Below are 19683 nucleotides of genomic sequence, written 5' to 3'. Positions count from 1 at the left end.
CTCGGGGTGCTCCGTGCACCTCGCCGAAGGACGGGGCCATCAAACCACACCGGGGCTCAGCGAGGGAGCGGGGAGGACGATGGAGCTGGGGGCTCCTTCCGCTGCTTGCCACGTCCCAAGGAGGGGATGTGGCAGGGGAAGAGGTGTCACAGGCTGGCGTGGCATGACTTTGCCCGTCCTTTACTCACAGCCGCCCACTGCGATATCGGCCCCCAGTGCGAGGAAACCTGGCCAGAGCGAGGGGAGGTGGATATCCACCTGCCCGGCCAGGCTGCGTGCTGTCAGGGATGGATCGGATGAGGACACCGACCTGTCCCCATTGCCACCACCAGCCTCAAGCCGCCCTCGCCCGCCGTGGCCAATTTCCCCTTTGCAGCGCAGCCCAGTATCTCCGTGCCTCAGTTTCCCTATTGCAACACTGGACCAGTCTCGGGAGGGCAGAGGGGACGAGATGGAGCCAAGGGGCTGCTGGTGGTCCCACGGGAGATGGTCAGCCAGCCGGAGCCGCGGGGATGTGGGGAGGGAAGAGGGGGCCACGGGCGAAGGCCGTGTAATAAGGATATTTGTTTTGCCTGTTTTGCAGAGTTTCAATGTTCTGACTTGCTCTAAGATGAAGGTATGGAAGTTTGCAGCCATTGCATCGATGCTCCTCAGTTCCATGTTATCCATTTTAGTTTGTAGAGACATGTTCAACGGAAGCCGGAAATACAGCCCCTTGCCTTCCTCGCCGTCTTCCTCACGGGCATCCTCCTCCTCCTCGCTGCCGGCGGCTCCGCGGAGATCCCCACGGGCCCTGCAACGCCACAGCTCGCTGCTCTCCCAGTGTAAGCTGCTGCGCCTCTGCCCCGGGGCCACCGTCCCTCCCGCGCCCGCAGGATCCGGCCCCAAAACCCCAGCAGGGCACGCTTTCGGCTCGCAAGCAAAGCCCGACGCAGCCCGGCGGGTTTATTCCCCATTTGCTTTCCCCGCCGCCCCGTCTTGCTTCTGTGCATCCCCTTTATGAGTGTTTAAAGAGGAGCTTGGGGTGCAGCGGGGAGGGCTCGGGGCGGCGAGCGAGGGGTCCTACAAAAATGCAGCCGCTGGGCACCGAACCTTGGTGCAAGCACGTCAGCTCTCCACGTAGGGAAACTGAACGCAAACAGCTCATCTTAATGCAAAGAAGCTGCTTTTTTAGCTCCAAATGTGCTTTTTTTTCAATTTTTTTTTTTTTTATTTCTGCACTATTTTTACAAATGCAAAATGTCAAACAGGAGCTGAAAACGAGGGGGAACGGCTCCGCTCTGCGGGGAGGCAGCGGCTTCCCCCGCAGCGCCGCTTGCCCCTTCGCACTGGCAGCGTGCTGAAAATCTCCGGCATGTTTGTTTTGATTCCAAACCAGAAGAACTTCTTTTTGGGTTGAAATTTGGAAATCGATGACAAGCTGTCAAATTACGCTTTCCTCCATCTTTCCTGTGCCTCCGCCGGCGCTGAGCTGGACTAACCCCAGCTTTAGGGTTAGGACAAAGGGACTTGGACATTGCCAGCGGCTGTCGGGGACAGTTTGCATGTTGGCTGCTGGCCTAGGGGTCTTGGGGGCAGCCCTGCCACCCAGGCCATAGGGAAACAGTGCAAATATTAAATTTATTGGTGTTTCTCTCCAGTCCCATCGCGACTTTTCTGCAGCATCATCTCTTGGTCAGGATCAGGTGTATTTTCCACTTCTTTTTTTTTTTTTGCACATCGGGGTGATGCCACCAAGGAGCAGCACTGGCATCTTTAATTCCTGCCAGGATGCTCTTTGCAGGCGCTTCGTCCTTTCAATATCCCAACCGCGGTGCCAGCATCTGGCCATGCCGGAGAAGCACGGCTACCCCATTCCCCGGCCGCAGCCATCGGGAAACCATGAGCATGGCAGGAGTTAATTGTGTGGGAGGGGGGGGTCCCCTCTAAATAGTTGACTTTTAAGCATGCACTTGATGTTGTGCAGTGGCAGGGACTGTTCGGGACAGCTCCAGGCAGGGGACAGCTGGTAGGGAATAAAAAAGAAAATAAGGCAGAAGAGGGAAAGGGGAGGAAGGGGTTTTTTTTTTGCCCTGCTACATTCCTGCCCTCGCGGGCTGGGGGTGGCTTGGCCACAGCCCCCTGCCCTGCGCCCACCCTGGGGCTCCCAAGGCCACTGGGATCTCTGGCCTTGGGGTTTGGGTTTTAAAGCCTTCGGGCACCTTGTGCACATCTCAAAGACGGCTTCTGGGAGAGGCTGCGGTTCAGCCACGCGTTGTCGGGCTGCGGGGCTGAATTTTGCAATTTTTGCAATTGCTACCGGGCACGGAGGGAGCCGGGAGCCAGCACCGGGGGATGGCCACCACCCTGGGGGACCTCCAGCCTGGGGGGACATCCACCCGCCCCAGGCGACCTCCATCCTGGGGGCAGCCACCCGCCCCGGGGGAACGTCTACCACCCCCGGGGGACACCCGCTAACGTCCGCCCCTTCTCTTGCAGACAGCAGCTTGCTGGAGAGCTACACAGAGGGGGAGATCCAGCAGCTGATCTCGGCGCTGGTGGAACGCTACAGCCAGGCCATGAACTCGGGCAGCCATGAGCTGCCGCTCTTCCCCCGGGCGGGCAGCCGCAGGAAGCGCGCCCGCGCTCGCCACAAACCCTGCGCCCTGAAGGAGCTGGAGGTGAGCGTCAGCGAGCTGGGCCTGGGCTACGAGTCGGATGAGACAGTGCTTTTCCGCTACTGCAGCGGCACCTGCGAAGCGGCCATCCGGAGCTACGACCTCTCGCTGAAGAGCATGAAGAGCAGGAGGAGGATCAAGAAGGAGAAGGTCCGGGCTCGACCCTGCTGCCGGCCACTGGCCTACGACGACGACGTCTCCTTCCTGGACGCCTACAACCGCTACTACACCGTCAACGAGCTCTCGGCCAAGGAGTGCGGCTGCGTGTGAAGGGCCGGGGCCCCCCCCGGGAGGAGCGGGCGGGAGAGGCGATGCCCCGGCCCCAAAACCCCGCTGGCCACCAGGCAGAGGGACCGGGGGCTGCGGCGGGGGGAGAGGGACGGGCCCCAGACCTCTGGCTGGAGGAGGAGAGACTGAGCTGCTGGTGCATCCCTCGGCGTCGCCGTCCCGCTCGCTGCACAGGACTAGAGACGTGGCTGTCGGTGCCGGTGGAGGCTGTGGTTGTTGGAGCGGTGACGGCTGCTTGTGGCTGTTGTCCCCCCCTCAGGGGTGGCCCAGGGGTCCCTGTCAGCCCCCCCTGGAGGGTGGCAGTGGGTGTGCAACATGCACAGGGCATGTTCTACGCTCGGGGTGCAGGGCGTGCACAGGGTGCGTTACGTGTCACACGTACAGGTCGCGTTACTGGCAGAGGGGTGTCCCCTGCACAGGGTGTGCCCCACGCAGCAGAGATGATGGGTGCAGGTTGCGCTGCACGCGCCGGGCGCTGCGCAGGCGGTGTGTTTGTGCACAGGCGGTGTGTTTGTGCACAGGCGGTGTGTTTGTTTGTGCACAGGGGGTGCGTTTGTGCACAGGGGGTGTTGCGCAGGTGTTGCTGCATATGGCGTGGTGCCGGTGGTGTGTGGTACTGGACAGGGTGTGCTGCACGCACAGTGTGTTACGGGGTGTGTGGCATACACGGTGTGTGTTACGGGGTGCATTACAGGTGCGGGGTGCGTTAGATGGCTGCGGGTGCCCCGTGCTGCCCCAGGATGGGGGCTGAGCCCTGCAGTCTGTAGCTGCCCTGTGCGGGGGTTTGCCAGGGTTTTGTGACCGCCGTGCTGGGGTCCCTGCACTGCCAGGGGCAATTGGGCACCCCAAATCCCCATGTTTGCGAACAGAGATGCACCGACAGTGGTTTGCATTCAGGGGAAAGGCTCTGGCTCCGCTCCCTGCACCCGCTCATGCTCCCTTTGCCATCGCCTCGCTCCCCGCAGCCCCGGGCTTTTCTTCTTAAAACCCGCGATAATCTGAAGTAACTGGATTAACCTCCCGTCCCCCACTGCGGGCAGCTGGGCTGGAGACCTGCCACCGCCAGGGAGGTGACAGAGCCTCACGAGGCCACCAGCGAAGCTGTGGCACTCGCCGCCCTCCGCCGAGTTTGCAGCACGGGCAGGAGCATCCGCGGTTCAGCATCCCCCGAAAGCCGGGCCAGCTCTCCCGGCCGCGGCACGTGAGCGTTGCCCATCGCCTCGGCAGGGCTTGAATCGTGCGGGAGAGGGGACTCAGGCCTGGGGTTTGGCTCCGGTTCGCATTTACAGCAGTGTCACTCTTGTTTACTCTGCGGAGAAATAAATGAGACTGCAGACTTTTGCATTCTCTGGGCAGGCTATATTTGTTGCCTGGGATTGATGGGTTTTCTCCCCTTGGCCCTCTTCCCAGAAAAAGCAAATCATAAACAGAAGGAGAATATTGGTGTCATGTCCTGGGCATTAACCAACGCGAGGGAAAATGCTCTGCTTGCTGCCCCCCGATTGCAACGGCGTCCCAGCTCCTCAGTCCAGCTAAACGGGGGAAAAAATCCCATGCACCTTCATCCCAGCGCGGCAGCGATGAGGAGGAGTGCTTGTACGGGTGACCCCCGCAGCCGAGGGATGCTGCTGCAGGATTTCGGGGAGCAGGCTGGCATCCCCCGGGATGGGACAGCTCGGTTTGGGATGGGAGACAGCTCTTCCCCCTGCATCTCCCGTGGGCGACCAGCAGCACTCCCGACCTCTGCAAAGGGCCGGGCTGGTGGGTTGTTTTTTTTTTTTTTCTTGCTTTTCATCCAAACGCCGCTCTTGGCTGAGCGGAGCCAGGATGTAGTGAAGCAATATAAACACCATCCTTCAGCAGGACTGGCCACGCACCCAGCGTCCCCGGGAAAGCAGCCTGCACTCTGTAACACAGAGTTTTCCCCTCGCTGTTGGGAAAGGGAGAAGGCACAGCCGTGGGCGCGGGGTGCGAAACCCGTCCGTGGGGCATTGCACACGCTGGCGAACCGGCGAGGGCTGGCGAACCTGCACCCCGGGGATGCAAACGCTGCCGAGACCAGACAAACTCGAGCCACGCTGCAGGTGCACGGAGCTCCAAACACCAGCCTTGCAAGGTGCTGCAGCACAGCGAGGGAGAGTTTGGGTGGAAATTAAAAAGATGGCCCCAAAAAAGCAGCCGGGGGGATGCGCAGTGGGAGCAGGATGGGGACAGCAGATGGGCAGCCGTCAGCGTGAGCCGCGCCGTGCTCACGGCAGATAAGCGGCTCACTCTTGACTTTAAAAAAAAAAAAAAAAACAACGCACCCAAATCTAATAATAATAACTGCACTCTCAAGGGCTTGGGTGCTTTCCAGTTCTCACTACTATAAAACTAAAATTAGTTTTGTTGCAGAAGCCTCCAGTAAAAAAAAAAAAAAAAAGGACCTAGAGCAATAAAGCAGGGTAAGGTGTTGCAGAAGCAGTGCAGGACCAGGCACCACGGGAGGAGGATTTGCAGCCAGGTTTCCTGGAGTTGCCTCTGCTCGTGTTCCCCTGAGCCCAAGGAGGTGGCTGGGAGATGTCGGAGCTGTTGCATTTCCCCAAGGGGCTGTTCGCACCCTGGTTTGGGAAATTTTTTATAATATCTAGGGATTTCGGGTGCTGTGATTTGCAGACACCCAGCGGAGCGCGTGAGCAGGCTGATGGCTCTCCCAGCCCAAGGGGACCCTCCTCTTGCCAGGGTCTTGCTGGAAGCAGCGGGGAGGCGAGGGGGCTCGGGAGCAGATGGAGGGTGCTCGGGCACCCCAGACCCGCTCTCGTACCTTCCAGCTGCAAATCACCCCCCGGTGCACCCATGCACAGCACAAATCCAGCTTGCAACCCCCAAAAAACAGGCACGCTGGGGTAAAAAAACCCGATGCAATGCGTGCGTTACAAACCAACATGAATAGCTCCAATTAATCTTTTTTTTTTTCTCTTTTTTTTTTTCTTTCACCCTGCCAGCAGCTGAGCACCGGCCTGTGCAGAGGTGTAGGGGAAGTGCCTGACATCTGCCGCTGCCGGCATGGCGGCCGAGCACTCTGCGCCTGCTTATTTTTTTTTGGGGTGCAGCTGGGTTGCAGCTGGGATTTGCAACCGCAAAACTCCTTGCCCAGGTCTTGGGGTCAGCTGGAGCATGGCGGCGGTGGCCAAAAGATGGCTTTTGCTTGCACGTCTTCTTTCGTGCGTCTCCCTCGGGGCCCATCTTCTGCATGAAGCTCCTTCGGCTCCGCTGCAGGAGCATTGCTCGACCCGTGCCATCCTGCGCCGCTTCGCTGCCGCCTGGGCATGGAAATGTGGTTCCAATAGAAAGGCTGATATTTCCCTAATGCTTTCCATTTCTACAGCCCTCTCTGCTGTAATAGGAGCTGGAGCTGTCCGGAAGAATGTCTACAATGCAGAAAGGGCAAAAAAGGATGGAAAATTCCCTACTCAAAGCTACAGCAAAATCTCATCTGGCTCCTTCCTCATCATCCCATGCGTTATTTAATGTTAATAATAATAAACAGTGTGCAACATCTGTCGGGGGGGTGTTTTTAGGTTGCTTTCTTTGCAGCTTGCCTCTCTGTTGCTGCAGCTTTGCTGTTTGCAGTGGCATCGCTCCCCAGGAGATGAGTGTGTTTCAGCGTTTGAAAGATCAGGAGGTTTGGAAACACGAGGAGATGTTTAAAACTATTCCCGTGGTTGTGACAGCGCAAAATACGAGTGTTATGTTATCCCGGCTCTCCGACAATGAGTTATGGGACGTTTCATTGTGTTTTACTATACACATCTATATACGTACGCGCCTGTGTTTGTGTAACACTGGCCGGTGCGGCCGAAGCGCCGCAGCTCCGGCTCTGGCTCGGATCCACCCGTCCCTCGCATCGGTTGGGATCCCATTTGCTGACATGGTCTCACTCCCGATTTGGTATCTGTGAGGGGGAAATGGGTCTAACATCATTGTTTCCACTCGATGAAAGCACTCGCAAAGGGAGCGTTCCTTATTTAAACAGGTCCAGAAACTTGCTGGGAAGAAATCACTTTCCCAATTTATCAAGACAAATTATTTTTCGGCGGTATTCAAAACCTCAGCCTTCTTCCCTTCGTAAATAGGGCTACCACATGTTTTCGTTCTTGGTTAAACAAGGCGTAGCCTCAAACTTGAGGCCCGAGAGGAAGGGGGGAAAAAAAAAGAAGGAAAAAAGGAAAAAAAGGAGACTTGTTTCACCGCCGTCGGCGGGAGCAGGGTGGGAGGGCATGGTGCAGCCCACAGCTCCGCTCGGCACCATCCGGATAAACCCATTTCCCTTCCGGGATTGTCGGGTCTGACCGACCGTCTGCAGAAGTTGATGCAATGCATCTATATTTTAGATACTCTCTATTTATTCGAAGTAACTTATGTTATTTATTTAGATACCATAGTGTGCCATCTACGTAATGCGTTCTTTCTCTCTCTTTTTTTTTTTTTTAATTTTATTTATTGATCCAAATGGTGCCAAGTGCAGTTTACATTTATTACATTTTTACCATTTATTCTGAACGTTGGGGAAAAAAAATGCAGTATGATATTATTTTTTTTAAACAAACATAAACTCGGGTGTGATGCTGTTACATACTCACAACAAAGTGAAAATAAAAGGAGGATTATATTGATTTCTCGCTGGTTATCGTCTTTCACTGCTGCCTATGAGTAGGCGATGGTAGAGTGATGTTCTGTCCCCAGCATGGGGATGGGGATGGCCAGGGAAATGGGAAATTTGGCTGTCTGCAGGCTGAAGGACGGCAGGAGCTTGGCTTGATTTTCTGGGCTGGTTTAGCCACAGAAATAACGATCTTTGCCCCCTTCTCGTAACGGCGCTTCCAGTTGGGTTGGCTCAAAGACATGCCAATTCTGGCAAAATCACATAAAAAAAAAAGGAAAAGGAAAAGAAAACGCAAGGTTTTGATAAGGTCAGCCAGAAAAAAAGTTTCAGTTGCTCCTCTGGAAGCAGCCATGAGGTCAGAAACATATTTTATTTTATAGGGAAAACTTCTCAAAGTCAGCAGCAGGCATTGGCTGGGGTTTCATTGCTCTTCTTATTGGGATGATTATGGTGGTTAATATTTTGTTTTGGGTGAAATGTTGCAATTTGAAAGCCCGGCCAAGTTCAGGACACAAACATGTTTCAAAGCTATGGAAAATGGAAGCATTGGCACCAACGCTGCCGCCGCACACGCACCAGTCCCACCCCAGCTCCTTCTCCCTGCTACTGGTTTCCAGTAGCTCCGCAGAGTACAAAGGCCAGAGGTGACCTGCTGTTTAAGCCCCATTTTAGCACACGTTAACCCCAATTAACAGACGTTGACCCCTTTAAACGTGCATTGCCCCCATTTATCATGTGCTACCCCCCAGTTAACACACCTTAGCTTCAGTTAACCCCCATTACCCCCCCCATTTAACACACATTAACCCCACTGAACACACATTACCCCCAATTAACACATATTACCCCGTCTTGAGACACATTACCCCCATTTAACGCACATTATGGCATTTAACGTGCAGAGCATCAGTGTCCCTGATGCAAGGAAATGCCTGCACCCCTGTCCTTTGAAAGCACTACCCCCCGCTCCAGTCTGTCCAGAAAAATATGGTTGAGGTTTTTTTTTTCCCACTGAAAAATAGGCTGAAACTATCTACTGGTCATGGTGAGAGTGGGTACAAGCTCCTGCATTTGTTTGCAAAACATCCCATTTCGAGCGAAGCCAGCGAGCTGCCCCGCTGCTCTGCCAGGCTTGGCACCGGACAGCGGGGAACAACTTTGGGAGGGGGGGGAAAGGCAGCTAAAATGCTTTTGAACCACAAAGGTTTATAGTCGTTTTTTTTGGGAATGGAAAAAAAGGTCTGTTTATATTCCCCCTCATGCCACCCAGAGGCCTGACAGCCGTGGACGGCTCGTGGCCGAGTCAAACATTCACGCTCGAAGCTCCACTTTGTAAATATTTTATGAAGCATCTTTTGAGACTCATAAATCTTCGTATGTGCACACGCGTGCTTGCATGTGTGTACGTGTGCGCGTGCACTCCAGAAACTAAGAAAAGCTGCGATCCTGCTGCCAGCCTGTCCAAAAAAAAAAAAAGAAAAAAAAAAAAAAAGGACAAACTGAAGTTTTAATGAACAAATTGGAGAGGGCTGCTTGGAAAATCTGACTCCTCCAAGAGCATAAAAAAAATAGAAAGAAAACAACGGTTGCAGGCAACAGCATGAAGCCAGGACATGCTGCCGGGCTTGGGCCGGGGATGATTTTGGGTGCAATTTCTTGGAGATGAGGTGCATATTGCCAACTTTCATAGTGTAAGTGGGACTTTTTCACTGGCTGGTGCTTGCTTTAAAGCCCCAGCTTAAAAATCCCAGCTCTCAAATGACGTTCTGTATTCATTTGTTCATTTTTAAATGGAAAAAGTAACAGGCGGGAAATGGGATGCTGAGAGTGCTCAACCCCACCACTCAGTTTGAGCTTCTCAAAATTACCTCCCAGTAAGAAAAGCCGTCAGAAAATAAACCCAGCCCGACTTCAAACTGGAAAACACAAAATAGAAGTGAAGACAAGAGTGTGGAGTTTGCAAGTCTTAAAAAAAAACAAACCCAAACCCATATATATGGTGATTTCTCTCCCAATATCTCTGGTAGTGATTCAAAGGAGTACTACCAAAAATGTGAAGCCCGGGAACAATATTCGTTGCTTCAGGTGCTGCCGGGGTTTTGCCACAAGGGAAGGAGGGAGCTCGGTGGTGCTGGACAGCCGTGGAGAAAACGGAGTCTTAATGGTTTCATGTTCTCCCTCCCAGTGCAGGGGGAGGAACACGAACGAGGAGCAGGTTTCCAAAGCACGGGGGGTATCTGCCCGTAGGCTCAGGAAAGCTGGAAATAATTGAGTTTACAGGGTCAGTTCAGGCACCTTCACACACCCAGAAGGACAAACCCAGTGATGATGGAACTCTGGAGCTTGTAAGGCTCCAGCTGCTGTTTTCAGGATTTTGGTGTATCTGAGCCTTTTCTCTTCCCTTCCCCAAATGCAAAGCTCTGCTGAGCCGGGCTTGGTGAGGATCTGTGTTTCTCCCAGGCTCTGCCTCTCCTCTTGGCTCCCCTCCAGCCCTGGTGTCTCTGGAGAGCAGAAGTCAGACACTGCTCCAAAAACTCCATTTTCAACTTTATTGTCTCCCTGGTTTCCCATGGGGAGCAGGCTCTTTCTCATCTCTCGGGGAAATACCCCTGTAAAGCTCTCCCCTTCTCTGCTTTTTGGACCATCTCTGCCCAAAAGCATCAGCTGGGAACGCTTCAGCCTGCCTCCTACCACCTTTGGGTACAAAGACGAGAGCTTTGGGGGCAAATGGGGTGTTTTCACATCTTCTCTGCAAGGGACTGAAGCAGCCCCTCGTGCTGGTATCTCCAACTGGGTGTGGAGGGGGGAATCCGCTTCGGCAAGGAGGCTGCAAACCCCAGCGCCGGTGTTTCGGGAAAAGCCAGACTGTGACTTCTCAGCGCGGTCTCCCAGCCCCGGGCCCCTGCGACGCAGCCATCCAGATGTTTCCCTCGACGAAGTCCCCCCTTACAGAGTTTCCCAAGTGCGGTGTCAGCTTTCCCATTCCCTAACGAAATCAGCCTGTGTGTGGCTCCGTGTCGCCAACAGGCATCCCTGCCGCAGGCCACGGCAGCACCGAGCCGCCGCTTAGAGGAGGGGAAGGTTTAATGCGATATATTTCTGTCCTGCCAACCCCACGTCCCCTCCTCAAGGACCATGCCTTAAGCCTGGCTGGGTGCAAGCTCCTAACATCCCATGGTCTACTCAGCCCCGAATGCTTCAGCGGAACTAAAATTCATATTTTGGTCGCCCTCTCGAAGGCTGCAGCACAATTTGGGGGATGAGGGTGAGGTCAGCATTCATAAATCTGCCCCCTGCATATTTCTTTTGCCTTTGCTCCTGCAGCCTTGAAGGCTGGCCGGCCTCGGAGTCAGCAAGACCCCTGCTGCTCTGCCCAAGGCTCACCCAGGTCCCCAAATAGCCCTTGCACCCAGGAGGGGGATGAGGCTGACGAGCCTGGCTGGCCTTGACCTGCCAAAATAACCCCAGGCTCAAGTGCAAAAGGAGAGAACCGATAACCCTGATGCTGCCATTCCCCAGTTAAAAGAGTCCAAAAACCTACGGGACTCGTCTCTTTTTAATAGGTGTTAAATGACTCCAGGTCTTGGAAGCAAAGGGAATCGGGCTTGGGAGGTTGGCAAGAGAAAACTGGGGACTTCTTGCAGTCACCCACTGCTGCAAGAGGCATCTAAAGCCCCTGGAGACAGCAGCCCTGCCCCGACACACCCTGCACTGCCACCCCCCAGGAACTCCGCTTCCCTGCAGTACGTCCCTTCAAAACAGGCTAAAGAAAAATATTTCAGGTGAACTGAACATGTTCATGGGGCTTTACGCTGTGGTTTCTTCCTGGGAAGACTTTTTCTGACATTGGCTAAAGCCAAGAGCAAGCTCCTCTTGGCTGCGTTCATGCAACATGGGTCGTCTCTAGCAGCTCCTGGAAATCTGCAATTGGTTTTTCAAATGGAACACCCTTTCTAAGCAGCTGGACTTCATGCCCCCACATGCGGTGCTCCGTCGCTGCTCAGTTTAATCAACCACTCTGTTTTGTAATTGGTTTTGCTGGCAATGCCAGAAAAAGGCAGCTCTGGAGGCCAATGCTCAAAGCTGAAGTCTTCCCAATGGAAGGCTCGAGGTGGAAGGATTTAGCCCAGGGACAGGCATCATCTTCCAAATCTAGCAGGACCAGTGAAACAAGTGACCATCCATCCCAGCTCCCCAGTGCCACCCATTGATGGGAAGAGACTGTTCATAGAGCTCACCTGCAGAATATCATTTATCCCTTATCCACCTCCATATCGGCTCAATCAGTAGTGTTAAAATCTTAAATTTCTCCAGCTGCTCTCAACTGAACTGGCTCTAAAGACGGGAAGAGCACCAGGGTCAGTTGATGAGATCCCAGGAGCTACACGTTAAAGGAGGAGAAACGTGTGTGCTGGAAGGCAGACAAGGCAGAGGCAGAAGCATGGACAATTATTTGGTGATAAAAATTGATGCCGCACAAATTTATTGCTGTTCTTTGAAGCAGCCAGCAAGCACATGGCTAAAGAAGACGTGGCACATCTTTGTACCTGAATTTCCAAAGGGGTTCGCTAAGGTCCAGCAAAGGCTCTTCAAGAAACTAAGCAGCCTCAGGAAGGTCTCATCTAGACAGGTACTGTTAGGAGGACAGGAAAAAGCTGGGAGGGATAAAGGTTCAGATTTCAGAGTGAAGGATTTGTTCTTAGCCTTGTGCTGATCAATGTATTCAACCAATCTGCAAAGCAGAGAAAAAACAAAGATGGCAAAGGTTGCTAATGAAAATAAGGGACTCGCAATGCTAAAGACAAGGTCTTGCTGATGGTCCTTCTACAGAATGACTGCGGGAGGAAATGCAGAGGGAATTCTTTGGAAATGTTTGCTAAACGCTGCTGATGGAGAAAACAATTGCATCTCTGTATGCATTCCTGGACTCTGAGCTGATTTTCCTCATGGAAATGTCCTGGGGTCAGGACAGACCTTTGAAAAGCTCAGCTCAAGGATCAGTAGCAGTCAGGAAAACAAACTGAATTGGTATTGGCAGGGAGCCTGGAAGGGCACAGCTGTGTCCACCGACTCCATGCAATGGGCCTCCCCAACCTGAAAAGGAAACAATTTCCAGTGATACAACCTGAACGGCAGCAGGAAGCTCAATAAAGGCCAATTATTCACTGTTTTTTAAACACGTGGCCTAGAGGCATCAGCCGATGCCAGAAGTTGCGATGTTCGAGGCACAGAGGAGGAGGCAGCTCATCATGTGCCTGTCCTGAGTGTCTCCTTGCCACAGGGTGCTGCAGGCACTAAAACTTATGGTTCTTTCAGGGGCATCTTTGGCACCCCACACCTTACCTGCACCAGCCTGCTGCTGTCAGACCCCTCCTCAAACCCACACTGTCGTGCTAACCTGTCCAAAAAACAGCCTTGTAAAATAAATTGAGTTATTTTCTGCCCATTTAGCATCCTGATGCAGCGCCCCAAAGGCAGTCAGGGAGAGCCCGAGGCAGAGCCAAGGGCAGGACTGGAGCTGTGGGGCTGGGAGAGAGGAGTGCCGCCAATTCCTCCTGCAGCAGCAGGCAGCCTCATGGTGTGGCCGCCCCTTCAAGCACTACAAAGTCCTTGAAACAGGTTTATGATAGGTATTGCTGTTTCACCTTCCCCTCTTGGCCACTTGCTTCGGCTCTCCAACCTGTGGAGCTGATCCAGAATTGTTTGCAGAGACTGAAGGTGAACTTCTCCAAAGCCCAAGCTGCAGCCAGCATAATAAGTTGTTCAGGTAACTAATAGATCAACAAAAAACCCAACGTACTACTCTATCTGACAGTCTATTCTCCAGTAAGACAAAGACATACAAACACATAATTGCGTCCTTGTCCTTGTTCGCTTCAAAGCTCCTCTTGTCCCTCCATTTCCATCAAGTTCAATCATCCTGTGAAATTGCAACCCGCCAGCAAGGACAAAAAGATTGCAGCGCAGCAGAGAGTTGAGCAAACAGCAGTTACACAAACCACTCAGACAGATCCGGCACAACCCGGTACCTGGCCTCCGTCGTCTGCAAGAAGTGACAAGCTCTGCAGACATGCAGAGCCCAGCCAGCCCCCACCACGGGTTTCAACCACTTGCGCCACTGGAAATAGCGCTGGTATCTCTCGGCGTCCCTGCTCAGCTCCCACAGGTACTGCGCCAGGTCCCCAGCGCTGGCGAAGTCATCGACATGGATGAAGGAGTCGGGGGGCAAGAAGCGTTCGTAGTTTTCTCGAGGAGGCCCCAGCACGACAGGGACTGTGCCAGAGGACAAGGCATTCCTCCAGAGCTTCTCGGTGATGTAGTCTTCATGCCGCGAGTTCTCGAAAGCCAGGTAGAAGTTGTACTGGGATACAGTGGGAAGGAGCTTGTCCCAGGGCAGGGGCAAGTGGTGCTGCCCATAGATGTCCACAGCAATGTGTTTCTTCAGCTCCTGGTAGTACTTTACCCGGTGGGAGCCTGCTCTCCAGTTGCTGACTACCCAGGCCACCAGCTTGGTCTTGGGTGGGATGCTGAGGGGCTGAGGCTGGCCAAGGAGCTGCAGCTCCCCATAAGGGGTGAAGATGTCCGAGTCTCTCCGGTAAGACATGGTCAGGTTGAAGAGGTTGTCCATGGCGCCTAAGTTTGGAGAGTGACTTGGGGACTCCAGGTTGAACCAGATCCAGCGCTGGGATGGGAGTCTGGGGAGCTGGGCCAGCCCCTCCGTGTCCCCGCACACATCCCTGTGATGCATAATCACAGCATCAGCCTTTTGGGACCAGCTGCGGTTGACGGTGAAATGGCAGTCCGGGATGCCATAGAGCTCCGAGCAGTTTATGAAGTTAAAGTGGTGCCCAAAGGGCCACTTCCACAGCAGGATGGTCAGCCTGTGTTCACCATTTGGTGGGGCGCTGGTATTTCCAGCATGGGCTGTTTGTGCAGAGGGATTGGAATTGTAATGCTCTGGCTCAGAAGTCCTGAACTGATGAAGAGAAACAAAGAGACAGGAACTGAAGATGAAGCTGAAGAGCAGGAAGGTGAGGAGTTTCTTGCAGGAGATCTTCTTCCCTTCCACGAGCTCCATGAATGGATCTACAAAGACCACAGACAGGACGACGAGTGATGGGTGCACACCGACCCCAGCAGGGAGGTGGCTCTGGGTACACAGTTTGGCAGGGAGGTACACACAGGAGCGCAGGGGACAGCGTGAAGACCTGAAGTGCATCTACCTCCAGCCGCCTCTTTGCAGAAAGAAAAGTCGCCTCTAGAGCGCCATACACAAGGCGCTTACACACACGCTGACCCACAGGGCGCAGCCACCCTTCCATAGACCCCAGGCTTCCCTCCATCACCACCCGCTGAGGCCCTTCTTCCCCCGCCTCATCTCCCAGAAGAGCCACGAGCTGCCTGGCGCGGGTTCCTCAGGACCCGCGGTGGCCTGCTCCCTCACGGGGAGGCCTGTGACCTCAGGGATCTGAGAAGGGGCAGGAGGGCCACAGGCACCGCTGACAGACACACGGGGGAGTGACAGGTGCCCCACCCACCAGCTTCTGCCAGAAATCCCACCCCCTCCCAGCAGCCTTAGGGCCTGGAAGTCACTTCCCCTCTTCCGGTCATGTGCTCTGTCGTGATTGGCTGGCAAGAGCAGCCACCCCTTCCCGTTTACCCAGAAGTACATCAGACTCGGAAGGCCTCTACCTACATGGGGCTGCCATTTTGTTTTGGCCGCCATTTTAGGACAGGGTGCCACCATTGTATGGCAGGGAGCTGCCTGCTTTTTTAAACATCATACTGCTCTGTGATTGGCTGACAGCCGTTTCTTGACACCGTCATACCCACATGGTCTCAGGCAGCCCTGTGATTGGCTAGCAGGACTAGCTACCAGTGTAGCCTGAAGTACGTCAGAAAAGGACCTCCATGTCCTCTCCCATGGGAGACTGCCACTTTTGACAGTGTCATTGCCCCACATGTTCTCAGGCAGCCCTGTGATTGGCTGCCCACTTCCTTCGGACCAGGAAGCAGCCCTGTGATTGGCTGCCTGTCTCCTTTGGACGGAGAAATGCTCATGTATAAAAATATATACATTTATATATATTTTGTACTTCTATACAATATATAGAAGTATACATAAAGGAGTGTACAAATATGTACTTTTTTTTAAATTTAGCTATAGATACACTGTTTTATATATTCTTCTATATATGTATAGCTGTGTATATATTTTTATATATATATTTATAAAGCTATAGAGATCAAAAACATATAGCCATAAAAACATAGATATAAAATGGCCAGGCTGGGGTCCCCCACTTTACCACGTCTGGGGTGGGCAGAAACTTCATGAGGGCAGAGGGGTACCAAAAGGGGGGGCATGGAGAAGTCAGAACATGCCCAGGAGCGACAGACCCCTCCAAGGAAGCTACCAAGGGGCCCCCAGCACAAATCCTGTCACGTGCAAAGACGAGTCCCTGCATCTGAGCCCAGCCCAGCAGGATGACAGGAGCACGGGGGCACACTTTAGGCTTTGCGTAGAGCTACAAGACACAGGCAACACTGTCTGCAAACATGGAGAACCAGAACAAAATGTCAACTTCAGAAGAACATGTGTGTGGGCGCAATAAGGAAAAGACCCCAAGGGGATCCCCAAAAAGATGACACAAACCAGAAGAACGGGCCAATGGGCCCATGAACCACAAACTGGATTTTGATGTCAGTGTCACACAGAGATGTTTGGTGTGGGAGCTCCCTTTCCCCGTGGTTGTGGGGGATCAGACAGCTACCTGTAAACCATTCTGGTGTGCATGCTGGTGCTATATGTGTTTCCTTGTCTTTCAGTTGATGACTTCATTGAACATTTCAAAACAGCTTATCTGTACTAATGGCCTTGTTTGTCACTGTGTTTTTTGCTTCAGTGTCCTGTGAACAGTAGCCACAGCATTCTCAACACCGCCAGTGCCTGTATGACCACCACCCCTCCAACTCCCAACAGTCTCTGTCATAGCACCACCACCAGCGCTTTTATGACCAGAATCCTGCTGGCTGCTCCTCTGTACCAGATAATAGTCATGGTCTGTCAGGTCTGCAAACCCCATTGCTTTTACTGATCCACTTGCTGTGGTCTCTAAGAGCATGGGGCTGCTGTCTGTGTCCCAAAGCCCAGGTCTTGCTGCTTTTGCAGTAATCAATCAGGACTGTCTAACAGGACAGTCTTGATTGCATGCCAACATTGACCTAAGGACAAGGAAACCCATATACTACCAGCCTGCACTCCACTGTGGTCTTACAGGTAGCTGTAAGATCCCCCCAGACAACAGGATTTCCAGCAAAAGCTGGTGGGTGTGGCACCTGTCACCTCTTATCTTGTATATCAGCGGTACCTGTACTACTGGCAGACATGATAAGAAAATAGAGAGGGAAGCAATGCCTCCCTGCAATCAGAGGTGAAAACAGATGTCTGCAGGACCCCCCCCTCCTGTACCTGGTGCCTCTCTCTCGCAGCCCGAGTCAGGTTCCTCCTCCAATAACTATCGAAAAAACAAAGGACTGTTGCAACTCACCTCCGGGCTTGGTCCCGGTGAGAAAGTGCACCGTGAAGGTGAGCACTGAAGTGAATGACACAACCAGGAAAAGAGAAGAAGAAAGGAGAGGGCAGAGGCAGGGAGGGATCGGCAGCGTGTTCCAGGTGTTCCTCTGTATCTTGAGCTGTGCATGCCAGTTGCTACCACCAGAAACATGTCACCCAATAATAAAAGCTGTAACAAAGCCAGGACAGATTCCTCTTTGACAAATTAAGGAACAGTCAATAAAGCAGCCCAGACATTACTTGTGGTTAAAGCATACCTTACCATTGAAAACACCTCTGCACATGCGCTAGTCTGCTTCCTTGGCGTCTCAATCCACAGGATTTGCTTGTGATATGCTTTCTTCTCCACCTTGTGTCTCAGGAGGACAGCTCTGTTTGGGAAGGACGGGCAAAGCTGGCATGGAGTGGAGGTGTAGGAATCAGGTCTGCAAGTCCCCCTGCCAGCTAATGGGTTTCATGGCACAGCTGCCTTCATCGCCACGCCAGGCCACATCTCCTTGTCACCTTTCCAGGATCTCGAGCTAAAGTGCGTCTTGGGACTGGTGACTTCAGCAATCACCAGGAGCTTCAGAGTAGATGAGTGCTTGAGCAAGACTGTCTGGGGAATCCCTCCTGTGTCCAGCACCGCACACCGTGCTTTGGAACGTCTCCAGCCCAGGTGAACAGGCATTGTACATCACGGTCTGTGGACACGGAGAGGTTGTTTGTTTGCCATGGCCAGAGTGAATTGATCTTGCATCGAGCTTGGCTGCGCTTGGCTGGGATATAAAAAAGCCATTATGTGTTATTATCAGGCTTAAATATTCAGCTGTAAATATGGATTGTTGGTCTGGAATTAAATTCACAGGAGGAGTTTTAATACAGGTTTGGGGTGTTTTGGGTGGGTAAGGGGAATGCAAATGGGCAATACAGGGTGGAAGATTTTACATTTCCAAGCCTTCTACCAGCAGGTGTCTGTTTCCTGGGGCAGAGTTGGAGGTCACCTGAAGTGCATCCAGGTGCCTCCTGCAGACTTGGGAGCACTCCAGCACAGGTGAGAGCAAAAAATATACCATGGCATGAGCGATGGGGGCCATAACTCATAGTTTGCTCACCCCGGGATGACCCAGGCAGCCTGAGGTCTCACAGCTCCTCACCTGGGCCTGAGAAGGTACCAGCCATTCAACTGCTCTGCCTAGAAATTCCATACTTGAGAAACTGTGATTTCCTGCCCTTTCCGCATGGCACAGGCTACACCTGTACTAGTAACTTCAACAATACAAGGGCACAGGCCCTGGCTTTAATTCACCTAGAGGCTTAAATTTGGAACAGTCCATGGCCCAGCTTTGGCATGATCCAGCTAGCGCTATGCCAAATGTGACCCAGGTGCGGTTTGGGAGTTGCCAGGGCAAGCAACCACTCCCTAGAGGTAGTGTGCATGTGGCCACTCCTTGGTGGCAAAAGGATTTCTCTAGCATGAACATGGCCCAGCCACGCTGGTTAGCCTCAGGAGAACAAACTTGTCCTACAAGGGCAGATGCAGTCGTGAAGTTCAGGCATTAGCCGGCTTTCTTGCTGAGGGTCCATGAGCTCTGCAGCCAGCAGCACAAATGAAGACCCTGCATGCCCAGATGTCCCCAGATGCAATTTTACTCAAGGCTGTAGAAGATTTGAGTTTCCCAGCACCACGGGAAGCCCTGAGTTGAAGGATCCTGGAGCACCAGATAAGAGGCTTCAGGCAGGTGGAAAATTCAAGACTTTTGTACCCGTGAAAACCAGGACCATAAGGAACTTAAGCTCAGCAGGGGTAATTAATGTAAATGAAACAAATGAGCAGGTGTGGGGAAGCCATGGAAAACAGTCACAAAGCTGTGGATTGAGAACTGTTCTGCGTGGCACACGTGACATGCGGTGACAGATTGCCTAGTCCAGAAGCTGATTGAGATTGTAGCATGGACAGAACAAAGGGGCCCTTCAGGTAATAGACTTGGCAGGACCAAACGCGGTTGACATGAAGACATTGTTTGTATGATGAATAGTCTCAGTAATCCCTACATCTGAAGACAAATAATGCTGTGTTTTGGAGAAGCTTCCTGGTTACTGCCCTTGCTGACCCAGCAAGTGACGGCGGAGCTTCGGATGCTGAGCTCTCACTCAGGTGAGCGCAGGAAAATGCAAGGGCTGAACTCCCTGTGCCAACGGGGCAAACGTCGCTCACCCAGGGATGCTAGCAGGTGAACGGCTGAGACCATTTACCCTCAAAGAGGTCACCAAGCACAGTTAGTCCACAGCGATGGATTTGCAAACACACTGGATTCATCTACATTACTAAATAAATGGGCCAGAGACTAGTTTTTGTCCCTGAGGCCAAGTGACCCAGCTTGACTCGCATCCCCACTGCTTCTCAGTCAACTGCAGCCACATCCAGGCTTTTTGCTGGGAATGGTCTCTGCCCTGGGCTGTGCTTGGACCATGTCTAGATGCTGTTTGAAGGGCGCTGTTTGGCACGGGCTAAAATCGTGCCAAGGTGTGTGCAG

At 53.1% G+C, this 19683-nt stretch overlaps 2 protein-coding genes across 2 annotated transcripts; one reads left to right on the top strand and one right to left on the bottom strand.

The window, feature by feature from the left end:
- Positions 1–589: 589 nt before the first annotated feature.
- NRTN (neurturin) lies at positions 590–2927 on the top strand. Its single transcript, XM_050910731.1, has 2 exons — positions 590–824; positions 2479–2927. The coding sequence occupies exons 1-2, from the start codon at positions 611–613 to the stop codon at positions 2925–2927; spliced, it is 663 nt and encodes a 220-aa protein (XP_050766688.1). The 5' UTR covers positions 590–610.
- Positions 2928–13579: 10652 nt separating this feature from the next.
- LOC127025605 (4-galactosyl-N-acetylglucosaminide 3-alpha-L-fucosyltransferase FUT6-like) lies at positions 13580–17461 on the bottom strand. Its single transcript, XM_050910665.1, has 2 exons — positions 17430–17461; positions 13580–14676 (listed from the first exon to the last, which is right to left on the bottom strand). Exons 1-2 carry the CDS (start codon positions 17449–17451, stop codon positions 13580–13582), a joined length of 1119 nt encoding a protein of 372 aa, XP_050766622.1. The 5' UTR covers positions 17452–17461.
- Positions 17462–19683: the final 2222 nt, after the last annotated feature.

The sequence above is a fragment of the Gymnogyps californianus genome, chromosome 24 (genome assembly GCF_018139145.2).
Source record: "Gymnogyps californianus isolate 813 chromosome 24, ASM1813914v2, whole genome shotgun sequence".
Taxonomy (NCBI): Eukaryota; Metazoa; Chordata; class Aves; order Accipitriformes; family Cathartidae; genus Gymnogyps; species Gymnogyps californianus.
The sequence above is the reverse complement of the archived record's forward strand: the minus strand, read 5'-3'. Positions and strand labels throughout refer to the sequence as shown.